Source organism: Uloborus diversus, chromosome 4 (assembly GCF_026930045.1).
Source record: "Uloborus diversus isolate 005 chromosome 4, Udiv.v.3.1, whole genome shotgun sequence".
Taxonomy (NCBI): Eukaryota; Metazoa; Arthropoda; class Arachnida; order Araneae; family Uloboridae; genus Uloborus; species Uloborus diversus.
In genome coordinates, this window is record NC_072734.1 from 75840520 (window position 1) to 75862533 (window position 22014).

At 31.9% G+C, this 22014-nt stretch overlaps 1 protein-coding gene across 1 annotated transcript in view; it reads right to left on the reverse strand.

Annotated features, from left to right (window-relative positions):
• LOC129220306 (lon protease homolog 2, peroxisomal-like) overlaps positions 1-22014 on the reverse strand; it is a 58756-nt gene that overhangs the window by 4596 nt on the left and 32146 nt on the right. Inside the window, exons 12-18 of the mRNA XM_054854704.1 lie at positions 19140-19219; positions 15831-15927; positions 15603-15738; positions 13050-13300; positions 6244-6456; positions 2796-2999; positions 10-120 (exon numbers count right to left, since the gene is read on the reverse strand). Of these exons, the coding sequence (XP_054710679.1) occupies positions 10-120; positions 2796-2999; positions 6244-6456; positions 13050-13300; positions 15603-15738; positions 15831-15927; positions 19140-19219 (1092 nt within the window). The remainder of the gene's footprint in view (positions 1-9; positions 121-2795; positions 3000-6243; positions 6457-13049; positions 13301-15602; positions 15739-15830; positions 15928-19139; positions 19220-22014) is intronic.

Here is a 22014-nt window from a genome sequence, read left to right on the forward strand (position 1 = left end):
AAAACTTACTTGCACAGACTGAGGAATTTCAACTAAATCTTTTTCATTTCGACTAGGAAGAATGCAGCTTCTCATTCCAGCCCTGTGAGCTGCCAATACTTTTTCTTTTATACCACCTACCTAAACAGAAAAGGAAATGAGGTGCTTAGTTTATTTATTTGTTTTCAACGTCACTGAAACAGCAATAAAGTTTTTACTTGAATATTCAAAACTGGTTTGCATCATTGGAAGTAATTGTAATAAAATGAAACTTGTCTGATTTTTTTATTATTATTATTTTTTTTTTTTTAGAACTTATACAGGTGTGTCAAATAGCAAGTCAATGAGTTATATGTATCAGAACTCATGAAAATTGATGTTTTTTTTAAACTATTCATACTATGTATTTTAACAAAGGGGAAAAGAAACCTACAGGGGAAAAACTTAATCAACATTGAACTTGTTATTATTGCACACATTGGTGAAGAGTAGCTCATGAATATCAATAAAAAACCCATGCCATATTAATCCCCGCATCAGCTGGCATGCCGGAATTAAATGAGGCTGAACCGACATGCTGGGAAATTCGAATTTTCTTGCATGCCAGGTAATTGGGGCTCATTTTGCAGCGAGAGAAAAAGTCTCCTCAGTTCAAATTCTTGTAATTAGTGTGATTTGTGTGAGTTCCATGCAAATCACAAGAGGGAAAAAAATACAGAAGAAAATGTTTAGTAAACAGAGAAAGCTAGTTGATCAAATCTGGCATTCATCGATCTGTTTCTGTATCATATTCTGCAAGAGCACAGTATTGAATAAAACTTGATATGACCAAAAGTTTTGAATGAATGAATTGTGAAATATATTTTGCAGAACAATCTCTCAAGTGGAAGAAGTAACAATAGTTTATATACTTAAGATGAATAACACTAACACTATCAATGCTAATAATGGTTGTGTTGTTTTTTTTATGTAATTGCAAAATATTTGAATTTTAGGCCTACAAATGTTAGCTTCGTTTTTCCATGAAGTTATATGTAACCCCAATTCGAATCTTCTTATCTTTTATAACAAAAATAGTATTGTTAATAAATATTTTAATGAAGTAAAACTATTAATTAACATAAAATGTACAGTGAAATCTGTGTATGACACAATACTACCTATAACAATAAACATATAACGATATTTTTCTTGGTCCCAGTAAAATGTCTGCATGAATAATCAAACTGTCTATAACGATAACCTGTCTATAACAATATTTTTTAGGTCCCAACAGTATTGTTGTAGACAGATTTTACTGTCTAGAGCTCTCATTAATTTTTAAGTTAAATATATATTTTGCTTACTAAGTTAAATAGTTTTCTTCCCTCATTTTTTTCTGGCATGCCGAAAAGGAACAGACAAGGGATATAAAAAATCTGATGAGGTTCGAATTTAGACGCATGCAGGCTAATACAGGATATGCTTTTTTTAAAAAAAACTTCATTTAACCATAGTCCTTTGTTCAAAAATGATAAAAAATCACTTGTCATACATTCATTATTAATGTGGTTGTTCCCTATGTATGTTTTTTTTTTTTTTCAATGTTAAATTGTTTTTGAACCATGCTCGAAGAGAATTTAAGTAAGCAGTATCAAAACTGGTACAGTGAAATTCCGTTACAACAAATACCGATACAACAAAATAAATTTTCGGTCCTGATTTAATATCCAATACATTGTTTGAGTTCCGTTACAACGAAATTCTCGTTACAACAAACAAAATTTGCGGTCCCTTGAAGTTCGTTGTAACAGGATTTCACTATAATGATTTAGCTGTATTGTAGAAGATTCTTTATCAGAAGGCTCATGAAAAGAGTCTTTACCAAATAATGGTTGGAGAAAGATAATCACTAAACTTTGAGAAGCTACCGAGTTTGCCTGTTATTAGGAAGAGGATAGAAAAACATTTTAAATAAAGCAGGAAGAACTTGCCCTTGCCTTAGTTGACAATGCAATTTTCTCTCACTATTCTTTGACTTTATATGATTTGTATATCCTTAGGTTCATGGTACTAAAAGTTCTACAATACATATTGGAATACAATTTGTATCAAACCCACATAGTGCAAACCACAAACTTTACGGGATTTCCAGAAATTCTGAAAACTTTGCCAACCTGTTACAAAACTTGTTCATTTAAACAAAAGAAGAAATTTTGCAAGACATTCAAAAGGTGCACACCTTGGAATTACTTGCTTTTGTCTGCATCTACCTATTATTAATTTTTATTTTATTTTTAATATATATATTTGAATTTGATCAGTTTTCTCCATTTTAGGTTAAGTTTTTGATTTTCAGCTAAACAAACAAAAGTAGAAAATAGATTTTGCAAAAATATTTTGAAAAATTATTTTGTCACTATTAAGTTCAGTGTACTTTAAAAAGTATTTTAATAGAAAACAAAACACGACTTCAGTTTCTTTTCTAAACCCCTCAACAAAAAAAATTAGGACTATCTTTATTGTTCCATATTTCGGCTCTATACTGTAGTTTCTCTCTCTCTCTCTCTCTCTCTCTTCAGATATGCAAACCTTGCATAGTTATAAAAATATAATATTTATTTATAATTTGAAGATACAGTTGGCTCTCTGTTTAACGACTTTCTCTATTTAAAGACGACTTTTCAAGGTCCCAGATTCTCCATTGTAGTTTTAGAAACATTCTATTTAAGGATGCATTCTACTTAAGGACACCTTTTTGTGGTCCCTTGAAAGTCATCAAACAGAGAGTCAGCTATATTTTTGATCTGATCTAAGAAACACATAAAAGATCTTACTGGCAGTACAAGTCCTCTTAATGTGATTTCACCAGTCATGGCGACGTCTGATTTCACAACTCTTCCAGTAAACAAAGATACGAGGACAGTGACTATCGTGACTCCGGCAGATGGGCCATCTTTACCCACAGCTCCGGCAGGGAAATGGATGTGAATATCTGTCCCTTCCATCAAATCAACGCCACTTTGAACTTTGATTCCATACTAATATTTAAAAAGTTATAATTAATTTATGTCGAACACAAAAAGTATACATTAATTTAGCATAAATTGCATTCAGAAATATTCCTTAGAAAAACCTATACCCATTTTCATTACAGTTGTGTGACATTCATGACTTTCTGATGAATTATAATATGCAAACAAAATCCGTTATATTGAATTTTAGTCTCAAATTCTGCATTAAATCTTTGTCTGATTAACCAATACTACCCTTTGTCTAATCGTACCAATACAAAAGTGGCAAAACAGACTTCAATTTAACAACCCCTGTAGTTTTTACTTGTTATCAATGCTCTAATGCTAAATAACTGAAAAAACTCATACAAGATAAAACATAAGTAAATAGTATAACAATGAATGATTGTACAAGAAAAATAAAAAAACTTCAATCAAAAAAACAAACTTTCTTTTGTTTCCCATCTTATATTTAAAATTGAAAAAAAAATGATATGAATATTATGTATCTTGAAACTTTTCTTGTGTTGAAATTTATGAAGCTGAAACTATTTATTATCTTCTTAAAAAAATACTTTGAAAAAATACTCTACTAAAACTTTTAGAGCATTAATTTACTCTATTTTATTCTACAACATAAAAAGTTCATTTCCTACTATCTTCCAATTTCACATAAAATATGATTGTTCAAAAGTATTCAAGATTCTAATAAATCAAAGAGAAACTAAGTTTTTCAAATCCAAGAATCAAATAGTTTAAAAGCATAAATTTGAAACCTTCTACTGTAGTTCTTTGCAATAAAGAATTAAAGTTACAATTAATAAATTATTGTTGCACATCTTTTGATAAGATGCTATGCTTTAAGCGTTTTGTTAGTAATATTCCAAACTGAATACTTTCCCCCTAATATCATACTAACTTCAACAAATGTAAACTGATATTATGAAATTTAAATAAAATTCTACTAGTCGACCCATGCAGAACTCCGCAGTGTGCTTTGCATTGTTTCATAAGGCATTTCGCTCTTTAAAAATTTCAAAGGAAGAACATTATGAAGAAGAACCGAAAAAAAGTATGCGCAGAAGAGAAGGCATGTAATTTAAAGACATCAGTAACAAAACCATTTAAAATCATTCGTAAAGCATGGAATTTGATTAAAGAATGACAAAGATCTCACGTAGCGACATTCTTGAGAAGTAATAAATTAGATTGAAAATAAGTGTTTTTATTTTTGAATATTGAACTCTTTCACATAGAAGGTTGCTTTAACCATTACGGCTTAAATGCCCACACATGTTTCTCTTTTAATCGAACACTTAAAATTCAAAACCAAAACCAGTTGAACTGAGTCCGTTTTTTAAGTGTAATTTTTCGAACATAGACAAAATGTTTTTTTTTTTTTTCAGCAGAAAGCAGAGGAGTAGAAAATGATTTCTTACTAATGAAGTTGATAATAATTTTAATGTTTTATATTGTATTCGCGCGAATAAAAAATTAAAGATTTACAGGGTGAAATTTGTAGTTTTAATTTGGCGTAGTATTTTTTCATTTGTACAAAAGGTAGAACACTGCTATTAGAAACCTCTACATTTCAGCATACAAAGGAAATGTTTTTCTGCACAAAAAGGATTTCCTTGAGGTAAATCTAATACTTTTTTATGCCTAAATTATACTGAGTGGTCTGGATGAAGTCAAAGCTTAAAAAAAAAAGGAAGAACACCCTTCGATTAACAATCAACTTATCCGAATAATAACTGTAGCCAGCATAAAGGAGTCGAAACACCAAGTAGCATTTCCATTGCATTTATTTTATTACGTGCGTTATCTGTTGTACGTTATGAGTACATGTAATGTGTAATATTAATCAAAATTTGCTATTATGTCGGACAGCTCGAGCTTGCCTGAAGTTCAGTTAGTTTATAGCTGAAAGCTCTACCAAAAAAAACTTATCAATTCAACCGAACAACTAAGTCCAGTGCTTTTAAGCTTTATAAAAAAAAAGAAAGAAAAAGAAAAATCAACACACACACACAGGTTTTTTTTTCCTTGCCGAAAGCGACGTAAAAATTGGAAAATTGTATTAGAACTTTGCTTTAAAAAAAAAATCTGCATAAGAACTTCAGACTGCATCAAGGTTTTGAAACAGCAAGGGGCGTTTCCGAAAACTTTACTTTTTGACCGTAAGTCTATTTTTCGTCATTAGCCAGCCTGATAAGTTTTAAAATGAGAGGGGAATAATACATAAGATAAGATATTGAAGAAAAATAATTAAATTTTTATTTTTGAAAAATTTTACAATTTGTTACCGCAGGCTGCTTGAACCGTTATAACTTAGATGGCAGCACATGTTCATCATTTAACAGCATGGTTAAAATACAAAATAATTTGAACTAAGCTCTTTTTTAAGCGTAGCTTTTCGAATGTAGTAAAAATGTGATAGGCTATTTGTTTTGTACAAAAAGAAGGAAAAAAATGTAGTTTACCCTTCAAATTGAGGTAGTAATTTTTTTTATTAGCACAAAGAGTCAAAAACTCATTCGAAGAATCTATATTTCAATGTACGATTTATTTATTTTTTTTTCTGAACAAAAAACAATTCCATTGTAGTCTGAAATCTTAAACCTGATACTTACAATTTCGCTTACATTATGCTTTAATTTTCTTACTGGAGCTAAAACTTTAAAAACAAACAAAAAAAAACCTTACAATTCAGAAGTAATTTAGCACAATGTTACATCAAGTTCTCATAACAGCAAGGAGCGTTTCCTTCTCATTTATTCTATTCCCTCATTTTTGTTATTGACTTTATTAAGTATTTATGTAATGCACGATATTTCTCTAATTTTTTTTGATACAGATTGTCCGGACGTGGGCCCGAACACGCATTCTCCTGGTTACCAGTCGAACGCTCTGCCGATCAAGCTATTCAGCTCTGTCGGTCATAGTGCAAGTTTATGTTATAAATGTAACCGAAAACCTCATTCTGGTTCTTTAAAACAGGTTTTTTGGCAGAAAAAAAAAACAATTTTAAGATCGTGGGTCTATTTTTCGTCAGTAGCCAGCACGATAAGCTTTAAAATAAGGTGTAAATCAAAGAAATCGATCAAGAATTGAGGAAAATCTCGCGTAGAAACCAAAAACAGGCTACAGAAATAATATATAAGGATCAATATATAAGCCATTAGAATCCCTTTGAATAACTAAATAAAATCAGCAATAAAACAAGTGTTATTTTAAGTTATATAGGATTAGCATAAACTAGTTTAATAACCTCATGTGTGTGAGATCTAACTAAATTTAAAGCAAGTTGGGCAGATTCTTTCATCACTTTCCCGAGTTGTCCAGTCAGAATGAGTTGACCATCCCCATCCATTTTAGACGCTTCAACATACATGATTTCACCACCTGCGGGTGTCCATGCAAGACCCACTGCTACTCCAGGCTGTCCAATGCGTCCAATCACTTGACTATCGTAAATAGGAGTCTAAACAAAAATATCAGTTATCAGTTATTTAAGTTAAGGGGGAAATATATTTGCTACCAAAATGTCAAAGCACTGCATCAATAAAGACTGAAATGAATCTGTACTTATATACAAAAGGAAACAATCAACCAGCAACAAAATCAAGTCAAAACCAGAAATGCATATACTTTTAGTCTTCAAGTTCAGCATTTTTTTTTTTTTTTAATTTTTCGAAGCATTCACAATATTGATTTAGATTACACAATTAATGTAATTTTGATTCATCTTGCAGACTATTTTTGGAGTTTTTAACCGAGTCGCAGAATAAGGAAAAAATTCTGCTGCTTGGCATGGGATAACAGAATTATCTCTGCTCCAAGCAATGCTTTGTTCATTGTACTGGAGGGAAAAAAAGTTTTAAGAAATCACACAAAAAATTTTGTTTAACATATGTTTTGGAATAAAGTGTAGAGTTGTTATGTGCAAGACAAAATGTCTGCTTTTCTACAGAACAACCCTGTTCCTAAATTCTACTGTACAGGGTTCATACTCATTTTTAAAAGTGAAAATTAAGGACTTCTTAAGGATTTTCAAAAAAAAATTTAAGGACTCATCGGAAACAATTAGATAACTTTAGGAACACCATTTCAAAGTTTTTCAGGGGGCAAAGTACTTGATACATATTATATATACACCTCCTCAAATGCATAACATTTGTTTCTAAAATGCAGGGAGAGGCGCAATTACCTGTGATACACCATTATTAGTGTATCATATTTTAAAATTTCATACATCACAAGGATGAGAGTGATCAGAGCAAAAAGAAGGAAATCCAAGAAAAAAAAATTATTATTGATTTGTCATTCTTGCTCTTGAAATGATTTTCAGTTCAAATTACTGAAAGAGCAACTAAAGCCATCCTTAATTCATGTTTATGGTAAACACGGTTAAAAATACAGAAAATTTGTAAAGCAAAGTGTATGTGAACAAAGTTGTCTCACAGGTGGATTTCTTAAATTTTATAATTTGCATGTTGATTTGGTTCCTTTTAGGGAACCTATGCTCGCTGGAACATGTAATGGGTTATTAATCATTCAGACGTTATAATACTAGACTTTACTATTCTAATTGCTACATTTACTATATACATAATACTATATACAAGACAGAGTGTGTTGCCAATGCGCACATCTCTGGAGTTCGTTCCGATCTGCTCTGTTCCGAGAGGATATTTTTCCCCAGTGACGTCAGTGGCTTCTTACGTCACTACGATTACGATAGCGGAGTTCAATTAGTTCGATACACCAAACATGTGAACAAAGTTGTCTCACAGGTGGATTTCTTAAATTTTACAATTTGCATGTGAACAAAGTTGTCTCACAGGTGGATTTCTTAAATTATATACTTTGCATGTGAACAAAGTTGTCTCACAGGTGGATTTCTTAAATTTTATATTTTGCATGTGAACAATGTTGTCTCACAGGTGTATTTCTTAAATTTTATATTTTTGCATGTGAACAAAGTTGTCTCACAGGTAGATTTCTTAAATTTTATATTTTTGCATGTGAACAATGCTGTCTCACAGGTGGATTTCTCAAATTTTATTTAAAAGTCAAAAGAAAATTCAAAGTGCTTACTGGGCTAAATTCTCGAAATACTTTATACACCAGATATTCATGAATCTACATGCTTGTTTCTGATTGTTTAGAATATGGAAAAACTAAGAGTTTATACCTATCTCAGATATTGAAGAGGGAATCTTTTCATATTGAGTTTCTTCTCAGAAACTTAAATTAAAAAAACTTTTTGTCTTAAACAAAAAATTTTGATGTTAACTTTCACATATTTGAAAAATTAAACATTCTCAAAATCACTTAACACTATTTTGTATTTTTTCTTAGGAAAGGAATGTTAAACAGCAAAAAAAAAAAAAGGGGGGGAGCTTCAAGTTCAATGGGTAGTTAATGTTGCTTCATAATTTGTTTCACTTGCAATGGAGGTCAATCCAAAAATACATAATTAATATATTGTAATTCCAGACTTTGAGGCTCGATAACAGCTGTACCTAATATCCTAAATCTACATTACGTATAACTATAAAAGACAATCAAATCCTTGTACCTGATGAATCTTCAGGAATAGATAAAATGAAGGAGTGCAAAACTAAACAGAACAGACTGTGAAGAGGATAAAAATGATCCTTAAAAAATTAGGATCATTTTATCAATGTTAAAATTGCAACTATAAATGCAAAGAACTGTTATTCATAGCTGAACGTACAAATCTGAGGTGAGGGAATGTTGGGTATGAGGTGCAATAAAGAAAACTGAAAACAGTGGGATATTTATAGACAACAGACCTGAATATTATCATTCCATTATACTACTACTTTATTATGATACTGGTTGATACTATGGATCTATTTAAAGTTTCAATTATTGACAACCAAGTTCGCCATCCTTTTTAAAATCCTATATGAAACTTTTGATTTAATCATACACACCCTTTTGTGAATTTCTTGCAGTGCCCGGACAGCGATGCCCATGCTAAAAATTTAATGGAAGTCTGTTGAATAAAAAAAATTGACGCCCTCCCCCCTGATGTGAAATGATCATTTTTCTTTGTATAAAATGCGTACACACCTTTTCAAAAAAAAAACTATTAAAGTTTCTTTGGAACTTAAAACTTTTCGTGAAATCATTAAATTAGATATACAGTTGCTTTAAAACTCTATTTAGCGAGTGAAGAGGTTTTTACTGCAATTTAAAATATTTCGCGAAATAAACAAAAAAAGACATCAAATAATATCTTTCAAATATAAAAATAGTTCCACAATTCTATTGTTTATCACCAAACTCGCCCAGGAACCATGCTATTATAATCCATCCGTCTAACAGAAAAAAAAAAAACATCCAGTGGAACATTCAAAAATCATCGTCAGAAAAAAAAACAAAGAAAATGTGGTACATTTTACACGGATAAAATCAAAAGTTTCTTTCAAAACAAATCGCCAAAACAATAAATTACACTTATGGTTACTTTAAAACAATAGTCCTAGATTGAATTGCACAGCACCAAGCGACCACACTACCGGAATCCAGCCCTTTAGCGAGTGAAGTGGATGTTTTTACTTCCTTTTACAAAAAAAGGAAATATTGTATTCGCGAAAAAAATTTTACTCAAAATTCGGCCTTAATTTCCATTTTTCTCACCAATGAATGAATGTTGAGGGGTTTTTTTTGACCCGATCACACGTAGATATATGCCTAGGAATGTACAGACACCCGAAATATCCATTTTGACGACCCCCGAGTTAATTACAACGAATTTTCTCGTGACGTCCGTATGTACCTATGTATGTGTGTATGTATCTCGCATAACTCAAAAATGATACGTCCCAGAAAGATGAAATTTGGTACGTAGACTCCTAGTGGGGTCTAGTTGAGCACCTTCTCTTTTGGTTGCATTCCGATGTTCCTAAGGGGGGTCTTTTGCCCCTTTTTGAGGGAAAATCATTGTTAATTTCGATGTAAACTCAAGTTGTGTTATAATTTGCCCGACACTTGGCGATATGCCGCCAGTATTTTGGTAGCTAAGTTTTGTCACCAACTTGGTGATTTTTTTTCTATTTACTTTCTTTTAAAAAAAAAAGGAAGTATTCTGTTTGCGAAAAAATTTCACTCAAAAATCGGCCTTAATTTCTACTTTGTTCACCCTCAAATGAATGTTGAGGTTTTTTTTCGACCCAACCACACGTACATATGTACCTATGAACGTATAAACGCCCGAAATATCCATTTTGACGTTTCCCCAAGTTAATTACAACGAGTTTTCTTGTGACGTCTGTATGTACGTATGTATGTGCGTATGTGTGTATGTTGCATAACTCAAAAGATGAAATTTGGTACGTAGACTCCTAGTGGGATCTAGTTGTGCACCTCCTCTTTTGGTTGCATTCGGGTGTTTCTAAAGGGGTCTTTTGCCCGTTTTTGGACGAAAATCATTGTTAATTTCAATGTAAACTCAAGTGGTGTTATAATTTGTCGGACACTTGGCGATTTTTTTTTTTAATTCGATTTCAAATTGGCCACTGTTGGTGATATTTAGAGTAAACTATTGAATCACATTAAAATTGCCAATAATGGGGAAATGACATTGAATTAAAGTAGAAGGAAGTCATGTGATGCACACATCAGCTCATGGCAATAATAAATGTTTTGCCAAACAAACAAAAACGTACAAAATCACATTAACAGTAGCTTTCAAATCTTTATATATTAAGAGCTGTGTTACTCGGCTTTGCCCGATCTACCTTAAGAATAAAAATTGTGTCAAGTGACATATATTCTACAATCAGGGTTAAATAAAAGAAAAAAAAAACACCATGCAAAATTACCTTTCCAAACAATGACGACAGATATTTAAATACAGTTGAGAAATTACAATGCAAAAGATGGATTTTAAAAGCGTAACCACAGAAACACAAAATGAAATAAGTTTAAAAAATTAAATGCAAAATAAGGAAAGAAACAATGGGTTCAAAAGCGTAACCTGTGGAAACGCGAAAATAAAATGGTTGACAACCTGAATCAAAATGACATTTTTCGAATTTGATTTAAAAATGCTTGTAACCTTTTTCCATTGAAGATAGAAGCTAAGTTTTTTCGGCCATAGGTCGAGAGAGATCTGGAGTAAAAAAATGTCGCTTTTTCCAATGGTGTCAAAAAGAAAACTATGGGACAGTTCTTTCACTTTTTATTGATAGATATAATGAAGAAAGTGCCAAAATTTCAGCTAAGCCTAAAAAAGTTCGAGCTAAAAACGCAAATTACTCCCGCCGTAATTAAGTTAGAACATTGAAACAAATTGTTTAGAACGCAGAAAATTCTACCCTTTTCATCGATATATAATATTAATATGTGCAAGTAATTTTTCACCCCCATATTCGGGAATTTATGTGAAATTTGGGTCTAAATTGGAATAAAAAAAGAACTATTTATCGGATTTTTTTTTTAATTATAGCCTGTGTCACTCAGTAAGAAAGCACCTTTCACATAGAGAAGGAATTTTTCAAATAGGTGCAGTGGTTCCAGAGATTACCTCGAACATTACAGGGTGAGTGAAAATGAATATAGCAATTACAAATGGCTATAACTATTTAATGAAAAAAAAATATATCGATAAGATTTACACAGAATGTAAACGGAACTTCAAAATTTTTTTACATAAAGCGCAGGTACGGCGAAGTGGAAGTCTTCACATGCACGAATTCAAACTTCGCAACGACAAGAAACCTGTTTGTGACAAGAACACCCTGTAATTTCTTTCTATGGGGTTATGTGAAAGACAGAGTGCAGGATGTTTGTTGCCCAAAACAATTGAAGAAATGAAAGTTCGCATTTGTAATGCGCATGCATTGGTTACTGCACAAATGCTTCAGAATGTATGGCGTGAAATGGACTACAGCTTGGATATTGACCATGTGACCAAGGGAAGACACATTGAAAATCTCTGAGATATGTATACAAAATTTTGAAGTTCCGTCTACATTCTGTGTTAATATTACCGAATTATTTTTTTCATTAAATAGTGATAGCCATTTGTAATTGCTACATTCATTTTGATTCACCCTGTATTAGCACAGATTTTCATTCTTATTATTAATCTTTTGGAAAAGGTACGTTTGTTACCACAGTTGGTACGTCCATTCCCGACACATTATTATATTTTTTATCATAACAAAAAAAAAAAATCTTTCCAAGTTTTGATTGTTTTTGGATCATAGTACATTTAAGTCTGAAAGAAAAATATTTTTTCACTTGTGAGGTATAGTAAATCAAAGAATTTTGATCAACACTATCCTTCTATTGAAAGTCTTGTCCAAAAAAAATACGTCCATTACCATTCACAAAAATGTATAGTTCTCAAATTTATTTTGTGCATGAGGACAAAAACTTGTACAGGGTGAAAGGAAATGTTAAGACTTGACACCGACAGCTCAGTTATTCCATGTGAGGACTGCAGTTACCAGTTTGTTTGGCTCTCTTGGCTCCTTTAAGAGGTTTTCCGCCTCCAGCTCAGTTACTTCCTAATCCGGGCTGATGAGTGTAGAAATGCATGAAGCTGCAGTCATCGAATGAATAACTGAGCTGGAATGAATAACTGAGCTAAAACTGATGCATTTTATGTGTATTACATAATTTACATTAGTTATCTTTACTAGTAATAAAGCTGAAAGTCTCTCTGTCCGGAGGATGTCTGTAGGATGTCTGGATCTCTGTGATGCGCATAGCGCCTAAACCGTTCAGACCCGATTTTCATGAAATTTGGCACAAAGTTAGTTTGTAGCATGGGGGTGTGCACCTCGAAGCGATTTTTCGAAAATTCGATGTGGTTCTTTTTGTATTCCAATTTTAAGAACAAAAATATCATGAGATGGATGAGTAAATTACGAAGTTATCATAACGTGGAACTGTAACATGGGTACAAGCCAACTGGCCAGAAAATTCACCACACATTATTTGTAAATATACAGGCGAACCAAAAGACCTTTTAATTTTTCTATTACGAGCAAAGCCGTGCAGGTACCACTAGTTAATAATAAATATACTTACACCAAGAATATCAGTCACAGCTTCTGAATCTAAAACAAAGGGAAGTTCAGGTGGATGTGCTATGGGACTTAAGACTAGATCTTTATAATTAAAAGGAATTTTGTCTTCTTTTTCTTCATTATCACCAACATGACATTCCTTTGATGAAAGCAATCTTTGTTTTTCCACTACCTTGACTGCCACAGCTCGACATACTGCTCCTAATTTCCTTTCAAGTCCCCTTACACCAGCCTCTCTAGTATATTTTGCAACTAAAATTTTAGAATGATATGATTAGCAAGTTTGATAACTTAAGCATTCAATGTACAGTAGCCTCTTGTTATATCATACTTGTCAGCAAGACAACAAAAGAGAACTATGAGACAGAGACTAGACACAATACAAAGTTCCTACAAATGATTCATTTGTGTTTCAAATACTGTGTATCCGAAAGAATTTCAAGTACAACAATGAATATATGAAAATAAAAACAAACTGATTGAGACTTGGTATTGTGTTAACCATGTAGTATAATGCAAGTGAAATATTTTGAAATAGCATCAAAACAAGAAAAGTGAGTCTTTTGTACGTGCGTTACAATATGAGCGATATTCATCTGTCCTTGCAGTGCTTTGAGGGTTTAGTGACTTTTTTAAAGTACAGTGAAATCCTGTTACAACGAACTCCAAGGGACCGCAAATTTTGTTTGTTGTAATGGGAATTTCGTTGTAATGGAATTCAAATAATGTAATAGCAGTTATATAGGGACTGAAAATGCAGTTTGTTTTGAATTTCGTTGTAATGGTATTCGTTATAACGGAATTTCACTGTACTTCCACAGCCAAAAGTGTTAGAAGAACTCAGGGATAGCATCCATGGATCAGTGATGACCATTACCAGGACAACCCTACAAAATGTGAGGGGTGATTCATTCTAAGTAACTGCCCTCACTGCTGTTTGGATGCTATCATTGAGTTTTTTAACACTTATGGAAGTGGAAGTACATAAACAAAGTCATTAAAGTACCCCAAACCACTGCAAGAACAGATGAACATCAAGTGTTTTTTAACGCAAAAAAAAAACTTTTCTTGTTTTGTAGCCATCATAAAAATGCTGCACCACATGGTTAAAACAATTACAAATCTTGATGAATTTAGTTTTCTTCATATAGCCTTTATTGTTGTTTGTATAATATTTTTGGTTATACAGCGTTTCGAAAACGAATGAGTCATTTGTTGTCTATAACCAAAGTCAATAAAACTGAAGATTCATCCAAAATTCAAGTTACTGATGTACCTTCAATGACTTTTAAAATGTTGTAAGCACCAAAAGGAAATTGGCTTATGGGTTGCTTTTTTCAAAGCAAAAAGAAAAAAAACGAGTGCTATTGTTTTTTTCGTGAGAAGGAATCCAAAGAATAGCAACTTGATCTCCACATATTGAAAGGAGGGTCAGTGGAAGACATTCAAATGAATTGATAAATAAAAGAATTTTAAAATAGAAATGTAGAAAATAAATAAAACAGACTTAAGCTTTGAAAGATAGAATGTTTGGAATTAAAAAAAAAAAAAAACTAGGAATTTATAAAATATATTATTACAAGCACAAGAAAAAGACTTAAGTTTCATTTAAAGAAATAAGAAATCGAAAAAGGAAAATACAGTTCTCACATACATTTTAAACATATATACATTTTGCTACCTACAATTTAGTTGAAACTACAAAAAAAAAGTTCACACAGAGAAATTTTTAATTGAAGCTGTTCATTCAAAACTTTGTATCCGATCAAAACAATATAAACAGGCATTAAGACAAAAAGCCATGAATTGCATAATTACAAAGGCAGAGAGACCATGTATGGCAATCAATAAAATATTTTTTAATAAATTAATATATGTGTGACCCATGCAATTGTAAAACTAATAGGTCAATTGAGGCAGTGAGAAGCAAAGGGATGTAAGTGCCAAAAATTAAAATTTGGAGATAACAATACAACTGGTAGAGTGAACCTCTCCTCTGTCTTGGGGCAAGAGATAGTAGTTGTAGGCCTGCTGGTGCTGCTGTACAGCATGATTTAAAAAACTTTCTAATGAAAGCTTACCTAGGACCGGAATTCAAACTTTTTTTTTTACTCAAAACTTAAAAATGTCTACTTACATCCCTTTGCTTCTCGCTGCCTCAATTGTGAAGATCAATTGGGTTACCTGAACAATATTGGTAGTAATAAAAGCTTGAAGCATTAAAAGACAGAATTTGTCATAATTAACCCACACTGCAAACTATAGGACTACAGATTTTTAAAAAACTATGAATTATAAAATTTTCGTTAATGAATAAAGATAAAGGATGGTTGGATAAGTATTAAGATTAAAACTTGTGCATTATGTAATTTTGACTATGATGAGATTAATACAGCAAAATAAATTACTAATAACTTCAAAATATAGCAAGCAAAGAAAAATGAAAATAACACTTTTGTATCAAACACATCTAAATGTTATCTACATTTTTTCGTTAATAGCTATTCATAAAAACTGTAATCAAATGCTGACTCAAGAAACAAGTGAAGCATACTTATTGTTCTTATAGCATCATCAGTTATTTGAATCATATCAGGAGTCAAGCCATGTTCTTTGAGCTGCTTAGGAACTAGATGATGCCTAGCAATATGTTCCTTTTCATCATGAGTATAGCCAGGAACTGATATGATCTGTAGTGAAACAGAATCACAGGCTATTAGCAAACATAATTCTTTACAAATCACATGATTAAATGAAATGTGAAATTAAATTAATAACATACTTCCATTCTGTCCAGCAGTGCAGGAGGTATGGTAGTCACACTGTTAGCAGTTGCAATAAATAGGACTTGTGAAAGATCAAAAGGCACATTTAGATAACTTATAGTTAAAGAAGCAAAACACAAAATTTCATACATTTAGAAACTTTGCAAATCGTAACTTCATTAGTTTTAAGTCGTTTACTGTAAACTTCCAATTATCTGCGGAACAGAGGCGGCACAGTAACCATGGATAATACGCAAATTTGGTATAAACAATCCTAACGTATGCAATAGCTCAAAAAGATGAGTAACACTCGCATACATTTAATTTACAGTTAAACCCATAACTAAGTGTAAAAACTAAAAAAGAATTGCTCATTATTGCAAACTGATTACACACATAAACAAGCAAACTACGTAAACAGAATTGAAACGTTTATTTCAAAAGCCAGTCAAGCAAAAAAGTTGCTAATTTTAGGAAAGCATCTATATCACCATATTAAATTATTCAATGATGATTGAAACATTGTTTATTGAAAGAAATATACCTAAACATATGTCCTTTTTAGTTTAAAACATTGTAATCCTAAAAGAAAAATTTCAATAAGAAGGCAAAAATGCTTTTTCGAAATTTTAAAGGTTTGTCGCTTGACTGATTTTTTAAATAAACAGTTCAACTAAGGTCAAGGGCGCCCATATAGGGGCAAGAGGGGGGGGGGGGGCCTCGAGCTCCCCTTAGGAGCTAGAACTTCCTTGCTTTTAGTACTTTTTTCTTTGCAAAAATGTAAAAACATTTCTTCTCCAGCCATTAATGAAAAAGTTATTAAAAATTTCAAATTTTAACGACTCTAATCTGTCTTGAAATCGGTTTCCATGGGGAAAATATCCTGCTAAACCATGATTAAAATATCTGAGTCCCCTCCTCCCCTTGCAATTTTGTGTATGGGCGCCCAGGATTAAGGTTACTCCGAAAAGGCATAGGGGAATTCTTTCACGATTGGCCAGGTCACTTGTTTAAGCAAATAAACAGTGTGGATTTAAAAATCAGTAAGTAGGATAGATCTCAAAATCAGTAAGTAGGATAGATCTAAACTAGTATGTTGTGGCCATCACGAAACTTTCTTCTATTTTTTTTTTTTTTTTTTTCTGATCCCTCCCCATGCTTGACGAGGAAGCAATATTCCCAACAAAAACAAAATTACACATGCAAAAACTTGACGACTATCCCAATGTCTGAATTATTGCAAAAGCAAAGCAAAGAGCGAAAATTGAAAGTTATTTTAAAAGCCTTGCTTGAATTAATTACAAATATTTTATTTGTTAACAAACATAAGATGGCAACAGTTAAAAATTTTAAATCATTGAGACAATATTTCCTATCATTTCTATACAATTAAAATCACGAGAAATACGCAGACGACAATCTTTTACGATTTATCTTTTTTATTGTTGCATTAATAAAAATATTTTTATTCGCAAAAAAAAAAAAAAAATCAACACCTCTTGGAGCGATCAGCGTCAAAATTGAACCAAAGCCTGTTTACATATGGATTCACATATATTCCAAATTTCAACCAGAACGTAGCATTACTTCTTGAGATAGGGCACTCAAAATGGAAAAAAAGAAACTGTGATTGCGCTACCCCCCTTTTTAGCTGTTGACACAAAAATAAAATCAGTTCTTATACCCACTAAGGGCTACTTGCCGATAAATTTTTCTTTCATTCCGTTCGTTATTTCTTGAGATACAGCAGTCACAATTGACGACAAAAAAATGTTCTATAGCTCAACCCCCGTTTGAGTTATTGACACCAAAATTGAATCAGCACCTGTTCCTGTTAATACCAACATATGGACCAAATTTTGTTTGATTCCGCCAGTTACTTCCTGAGGAATGGCAAGCACGTGTAACTCGAAAAACGTCCCATTGCTCCACCCCCCTTGGAGGAATTCACGCCAAAAACTAATGGGCACAAGTTCACATAGGGGCACATATGTGTACTAAATTTCGTTCGATTTCATGCGGTAGTTTTTGTTGTAGAGCAGCCACAAAAAACTGGTCACACACAGACGTGACACACACACACACACAGACAGACAGACATTTTCCAAAAATGGTCAAAATGAACTCAGCACACCTCAAAACGTTCGAATCCGTCAAAATTCGAAATTCGAAAATTTGCATGAATCCAATACTTTCTTCTATATATTAGATATAGAAGAAAGTAAAAATCAGTAAATAGTGTAGATTTAAAGCAGTAAGTAGCGTAGATCTGAAAATCAAGTTTCAATCAGTCAGGTTTGGGTGATCTTGGAAGGTTTGATATGACTAGAAAGGAGGGCGAGAAAGAAACAGAAATGTCTGAAAATATATTTTGCACTTGTTAAGTTAAAATGCATGTTTATCTGCATTCAGTTAGTAATTGCCAAAAAAGAAAAAAAAATGTTAGTGTGAAAGGCCGCCGATAATCTGGAGTTTACTGCGTTGGGATAGATAAGTGTCCTCTCCTTTCCTTCTCTCTTAGAGGAGGAGAAGTTTATGCAAGTTTTGAGAAAGAATAAAACATCTTTAGTAAATAGTTTGCTCTTTAGGAAATGAATTAAGAAGATGATTTTGCTTTTTTATTTAAAAGAGGAAAATCCTTCACAAATGTCATTATAAACGAGTTATGAAATTAAAATTTCAGTTTACATACATATCACAACACATAAACAACAAGTAGTGACCCATACATATTCTTAAAACAGGCAGACAGACTTTTTTTTTGAACTGCAGATATTCACACCATAAGTTTTTCAAATAAAATGTTTATGGCTTATCTAAGTTTTAATGTTTAATAATTATCCTCTTTCTATTTCCGACATTAGTTCCAGCACATTAACTGTGCATAACCACCTTCAAAATGTATGTATAATTCCTAATTAAACTATCATAATTAATTTTGTATATAAATGCAAGCAAAATTCCAAATCAAATGGCATTTCTAGAAAAAATATATTATTAAAGTATTTAAAGTGAATATTTTTTAAGCACAAAACTATGTCTTTGTAAGTATTTATACATGATAGGTAAATGTATTTTAAAAAAAATGAATACTATGTTGTAAGAAACATGAATACTATATTATAAGAAACATGAATACTCTATTATAAGAAACCTGAATACTATGTTATAAGAAACATTGTTATGTAAAAAAAAATGTATATTATGTTGAATAACACAATACAAATTTTAAAAAATAAATTAAAAGGATTTGAGTTACAATAATAAAATCTAATGAAAAAAAATACAGTTTCAAGCAATAGTTTAGCATAAATGAAAAAGGATACTGATCCGTAAAGTTACAATTTTGTTCAGGATCTAAAACCTCAAGCATAGCTGCTGCAGGATCACCATGAATTCCAGTACTCTTGATATAGACAAAAGATAATAGTTAATTCTCAGAAATAAATACATAGCTTATGTACATATACCTAAGCAGAAAACATCCTTAGATTAAGAAATAAAGCAGTATCTTGGTGCTGAAAGTACCAATGATAAAACCAACATTATTAATGCTAATAGTCAAAAAGGATTGCTGACACCTGTTTTGGGGACATAAGTTTTCAATGCAAGAGAAGTGAGCTTATGGAAGATGGAACATCCAACGAAAATTGACGCTACTTCTTTTGCATTGAGAAAGCGAGTTTTTGTCGTCTTGAAACACCTGTCTGCAATCATAAGCAAATTTTGCGCTTCAATAATGTTTTTTTTTATTATTTACAGCTCTGTATAATCAAATGCAATAATGATGCAGAAAAAGTAGTCAAAAGACTGCAGACAGTACTTAAGCCAAATCATGACGGAAGCTGCTTAACTTTATTTTGTAAACATGCACAGAATTGCAATTTTAAAGCGCAAAAAATTTTACATCAACAGTTTAAAACAGTGGCACCTAACCTTTTTTAACCAGAGGGCTGCACCTTGTATTAAGATGAATCCAGAGCCGTGTTCAAGGGGAGGGTTTTTGGGGTTAAACCCCTCCCTTTAAGAAAGAAATAATAAAAAACCAAATGAAAAGTGCACATTTGACTTAAAATCAACTTGAATGTTGAAGTTTGTAGAGCTTTTTTTTTTTTTTTTTTCAATTTTTTTTTCTTTACATTCCTTTATTCCTTTTAAAGTTTCCCAGCAATTTATAAATGCCCACTCTTTATTGAATTAAATTATATTTTAGAAAAACTGATGGAGGAACCGTTAAATAGGCTCTCAATACAAAGCACTCATTGCATTTAATATTGCTTCTCTTAAGGAGGTTATGATAACTTGGGCATTTCACAAAAAGAGATAAGAGTTGCTGCTATGAAGATGCATAGTTTGTGTTGGGTCCACAACAAACTGCTTCTTATTTACTCTGACAAGCATTATCTTAGAATATAAAACCAGAACATATATGCTACTAAACAGTTTGTAAATAAACTTTTTTTTTTTTTTTTTTTTTTTTTTGTACATGTTGAAATAAACCCATAAACTGCACAGTAAACCTAATAACGTTTGAATCTAAACAAGCAGTAAAATGAATAAATACTGAGGTTACTAGTGCAGCCTGAATTTACTTTTCGGGAAGTGGCTTTTATTACGGACTAATTTGGACCTAATACAAAACCGAATAACCAAAAATACGGATACCCCGGGTAATAAGCAAAAATATTCTTAAACAAGCTGCTTATCTTTCATTACATCAAAAAACAATCCTTTCTAACAAAACTAAATAGTACCATTTCTCACAAATACTTTAGAATTCATAGTCAGGCTGCAGTGGTGTCGGTCTGACGCTCCAAAGCGAGAGTATGCTATATTTTTTGTTAAATTAGTACTATACTTTATTGTACATTCTATGCAGGTAGTTGTATGTTTAATCAAAACAAAAATATAATATTTACCCTTTTATAGTTCCATTCTTACAATCATAGTTTTAAATTATTTTAGCAAAAATATGTTTTTTAATTTTTCAAATTTGATCTGGATAAATGAGGTTTTACTGAAAAAAATACAAATAGGATTCATAATATTATTTGAAGCTAAATCTTGTGGGAATTTGAACCCCCCCCCCCCCCTTACGTCCTTGATTATGACCAAAAAACAGAAATGAATAATTTGTACACGGTTGTGTTTTCCTGGCAATGCAGATAAGAATGAAGTAAACACATTGAAATCAAAACCCCTCCCTTTATGAAATCCTGGACACAGGTCTAGATGAATCTTGTGGGCCAAATCACAGAGAAAATTTAAATATATTTTTTTAAAAAAATTCTAGATAATATTAGAAACCACCAAAAAGGAAAGAGAATTACAAACAAAGAATTGCTATCATTACTTATGCTGCTTATATTATTAATATGACATAACCTAGTTTTAGACTATGCAAAACCACAGGCCACATGGATCAGCTTTAAGAGCTATAGGTTGGAGAACCACTAATCTAAAACATTGCAGCATAAAAAAATGGTATCGCAATATTTAAAACCCCTTCCATGTCTTGGCATTTATTGTATCTTCACATAAAAATATCTTAGAATACCAGAAATTCTCAGAATGTGTTCCATACACTGAAAGTTTTACAAAATTGCCAATTTTCCCCAGTGAAAAAAAAGTTAGTCAACCTCATTTTAGCTGCTTCCAGAAAAAAATGAATGATAGGAAATAAAAGCTTTTTTCCTTTTTTTTAACTCCCATTGTTCAGCGGAATTGTTTATTCGGAAGTGTTAAATGCCTTTTTTGTTCTTTCTTGAACAAAGTAATTATTTTGAGAAAAGAATTAAAAGAACCCTGACAAATCTCAAAAAGAGAGAAAAAATTTAACATTATCACAGGTACTATTTACATCCCTGTAAGAGAGGCAAAAAGAAAGAAATACAATATTTGGAAGCGCACACAATTCTTTTTTTTTTTTTTTAAGTTGAGGTGAAATAATGACATGTTAGTGTAACATATGCCTTTAGTATTAATTCTAGTATAATTTCTACTAATGGCCTTTATTGCAACCATAATTAGAATTCAAGACGTCAAAATTCAAATGAATGGCAGGGGCTAGAAGCTGGGTGTTGTGCACTGGATACTGTTTTTGCGTAAAAAGGGTTGTGTAAAGTTGAAAAGATCGTTCATAAATAATTCGATTCGGGGGCACATGGAGCCTGCATTGTAAGCATAGAAAAATATAATCGA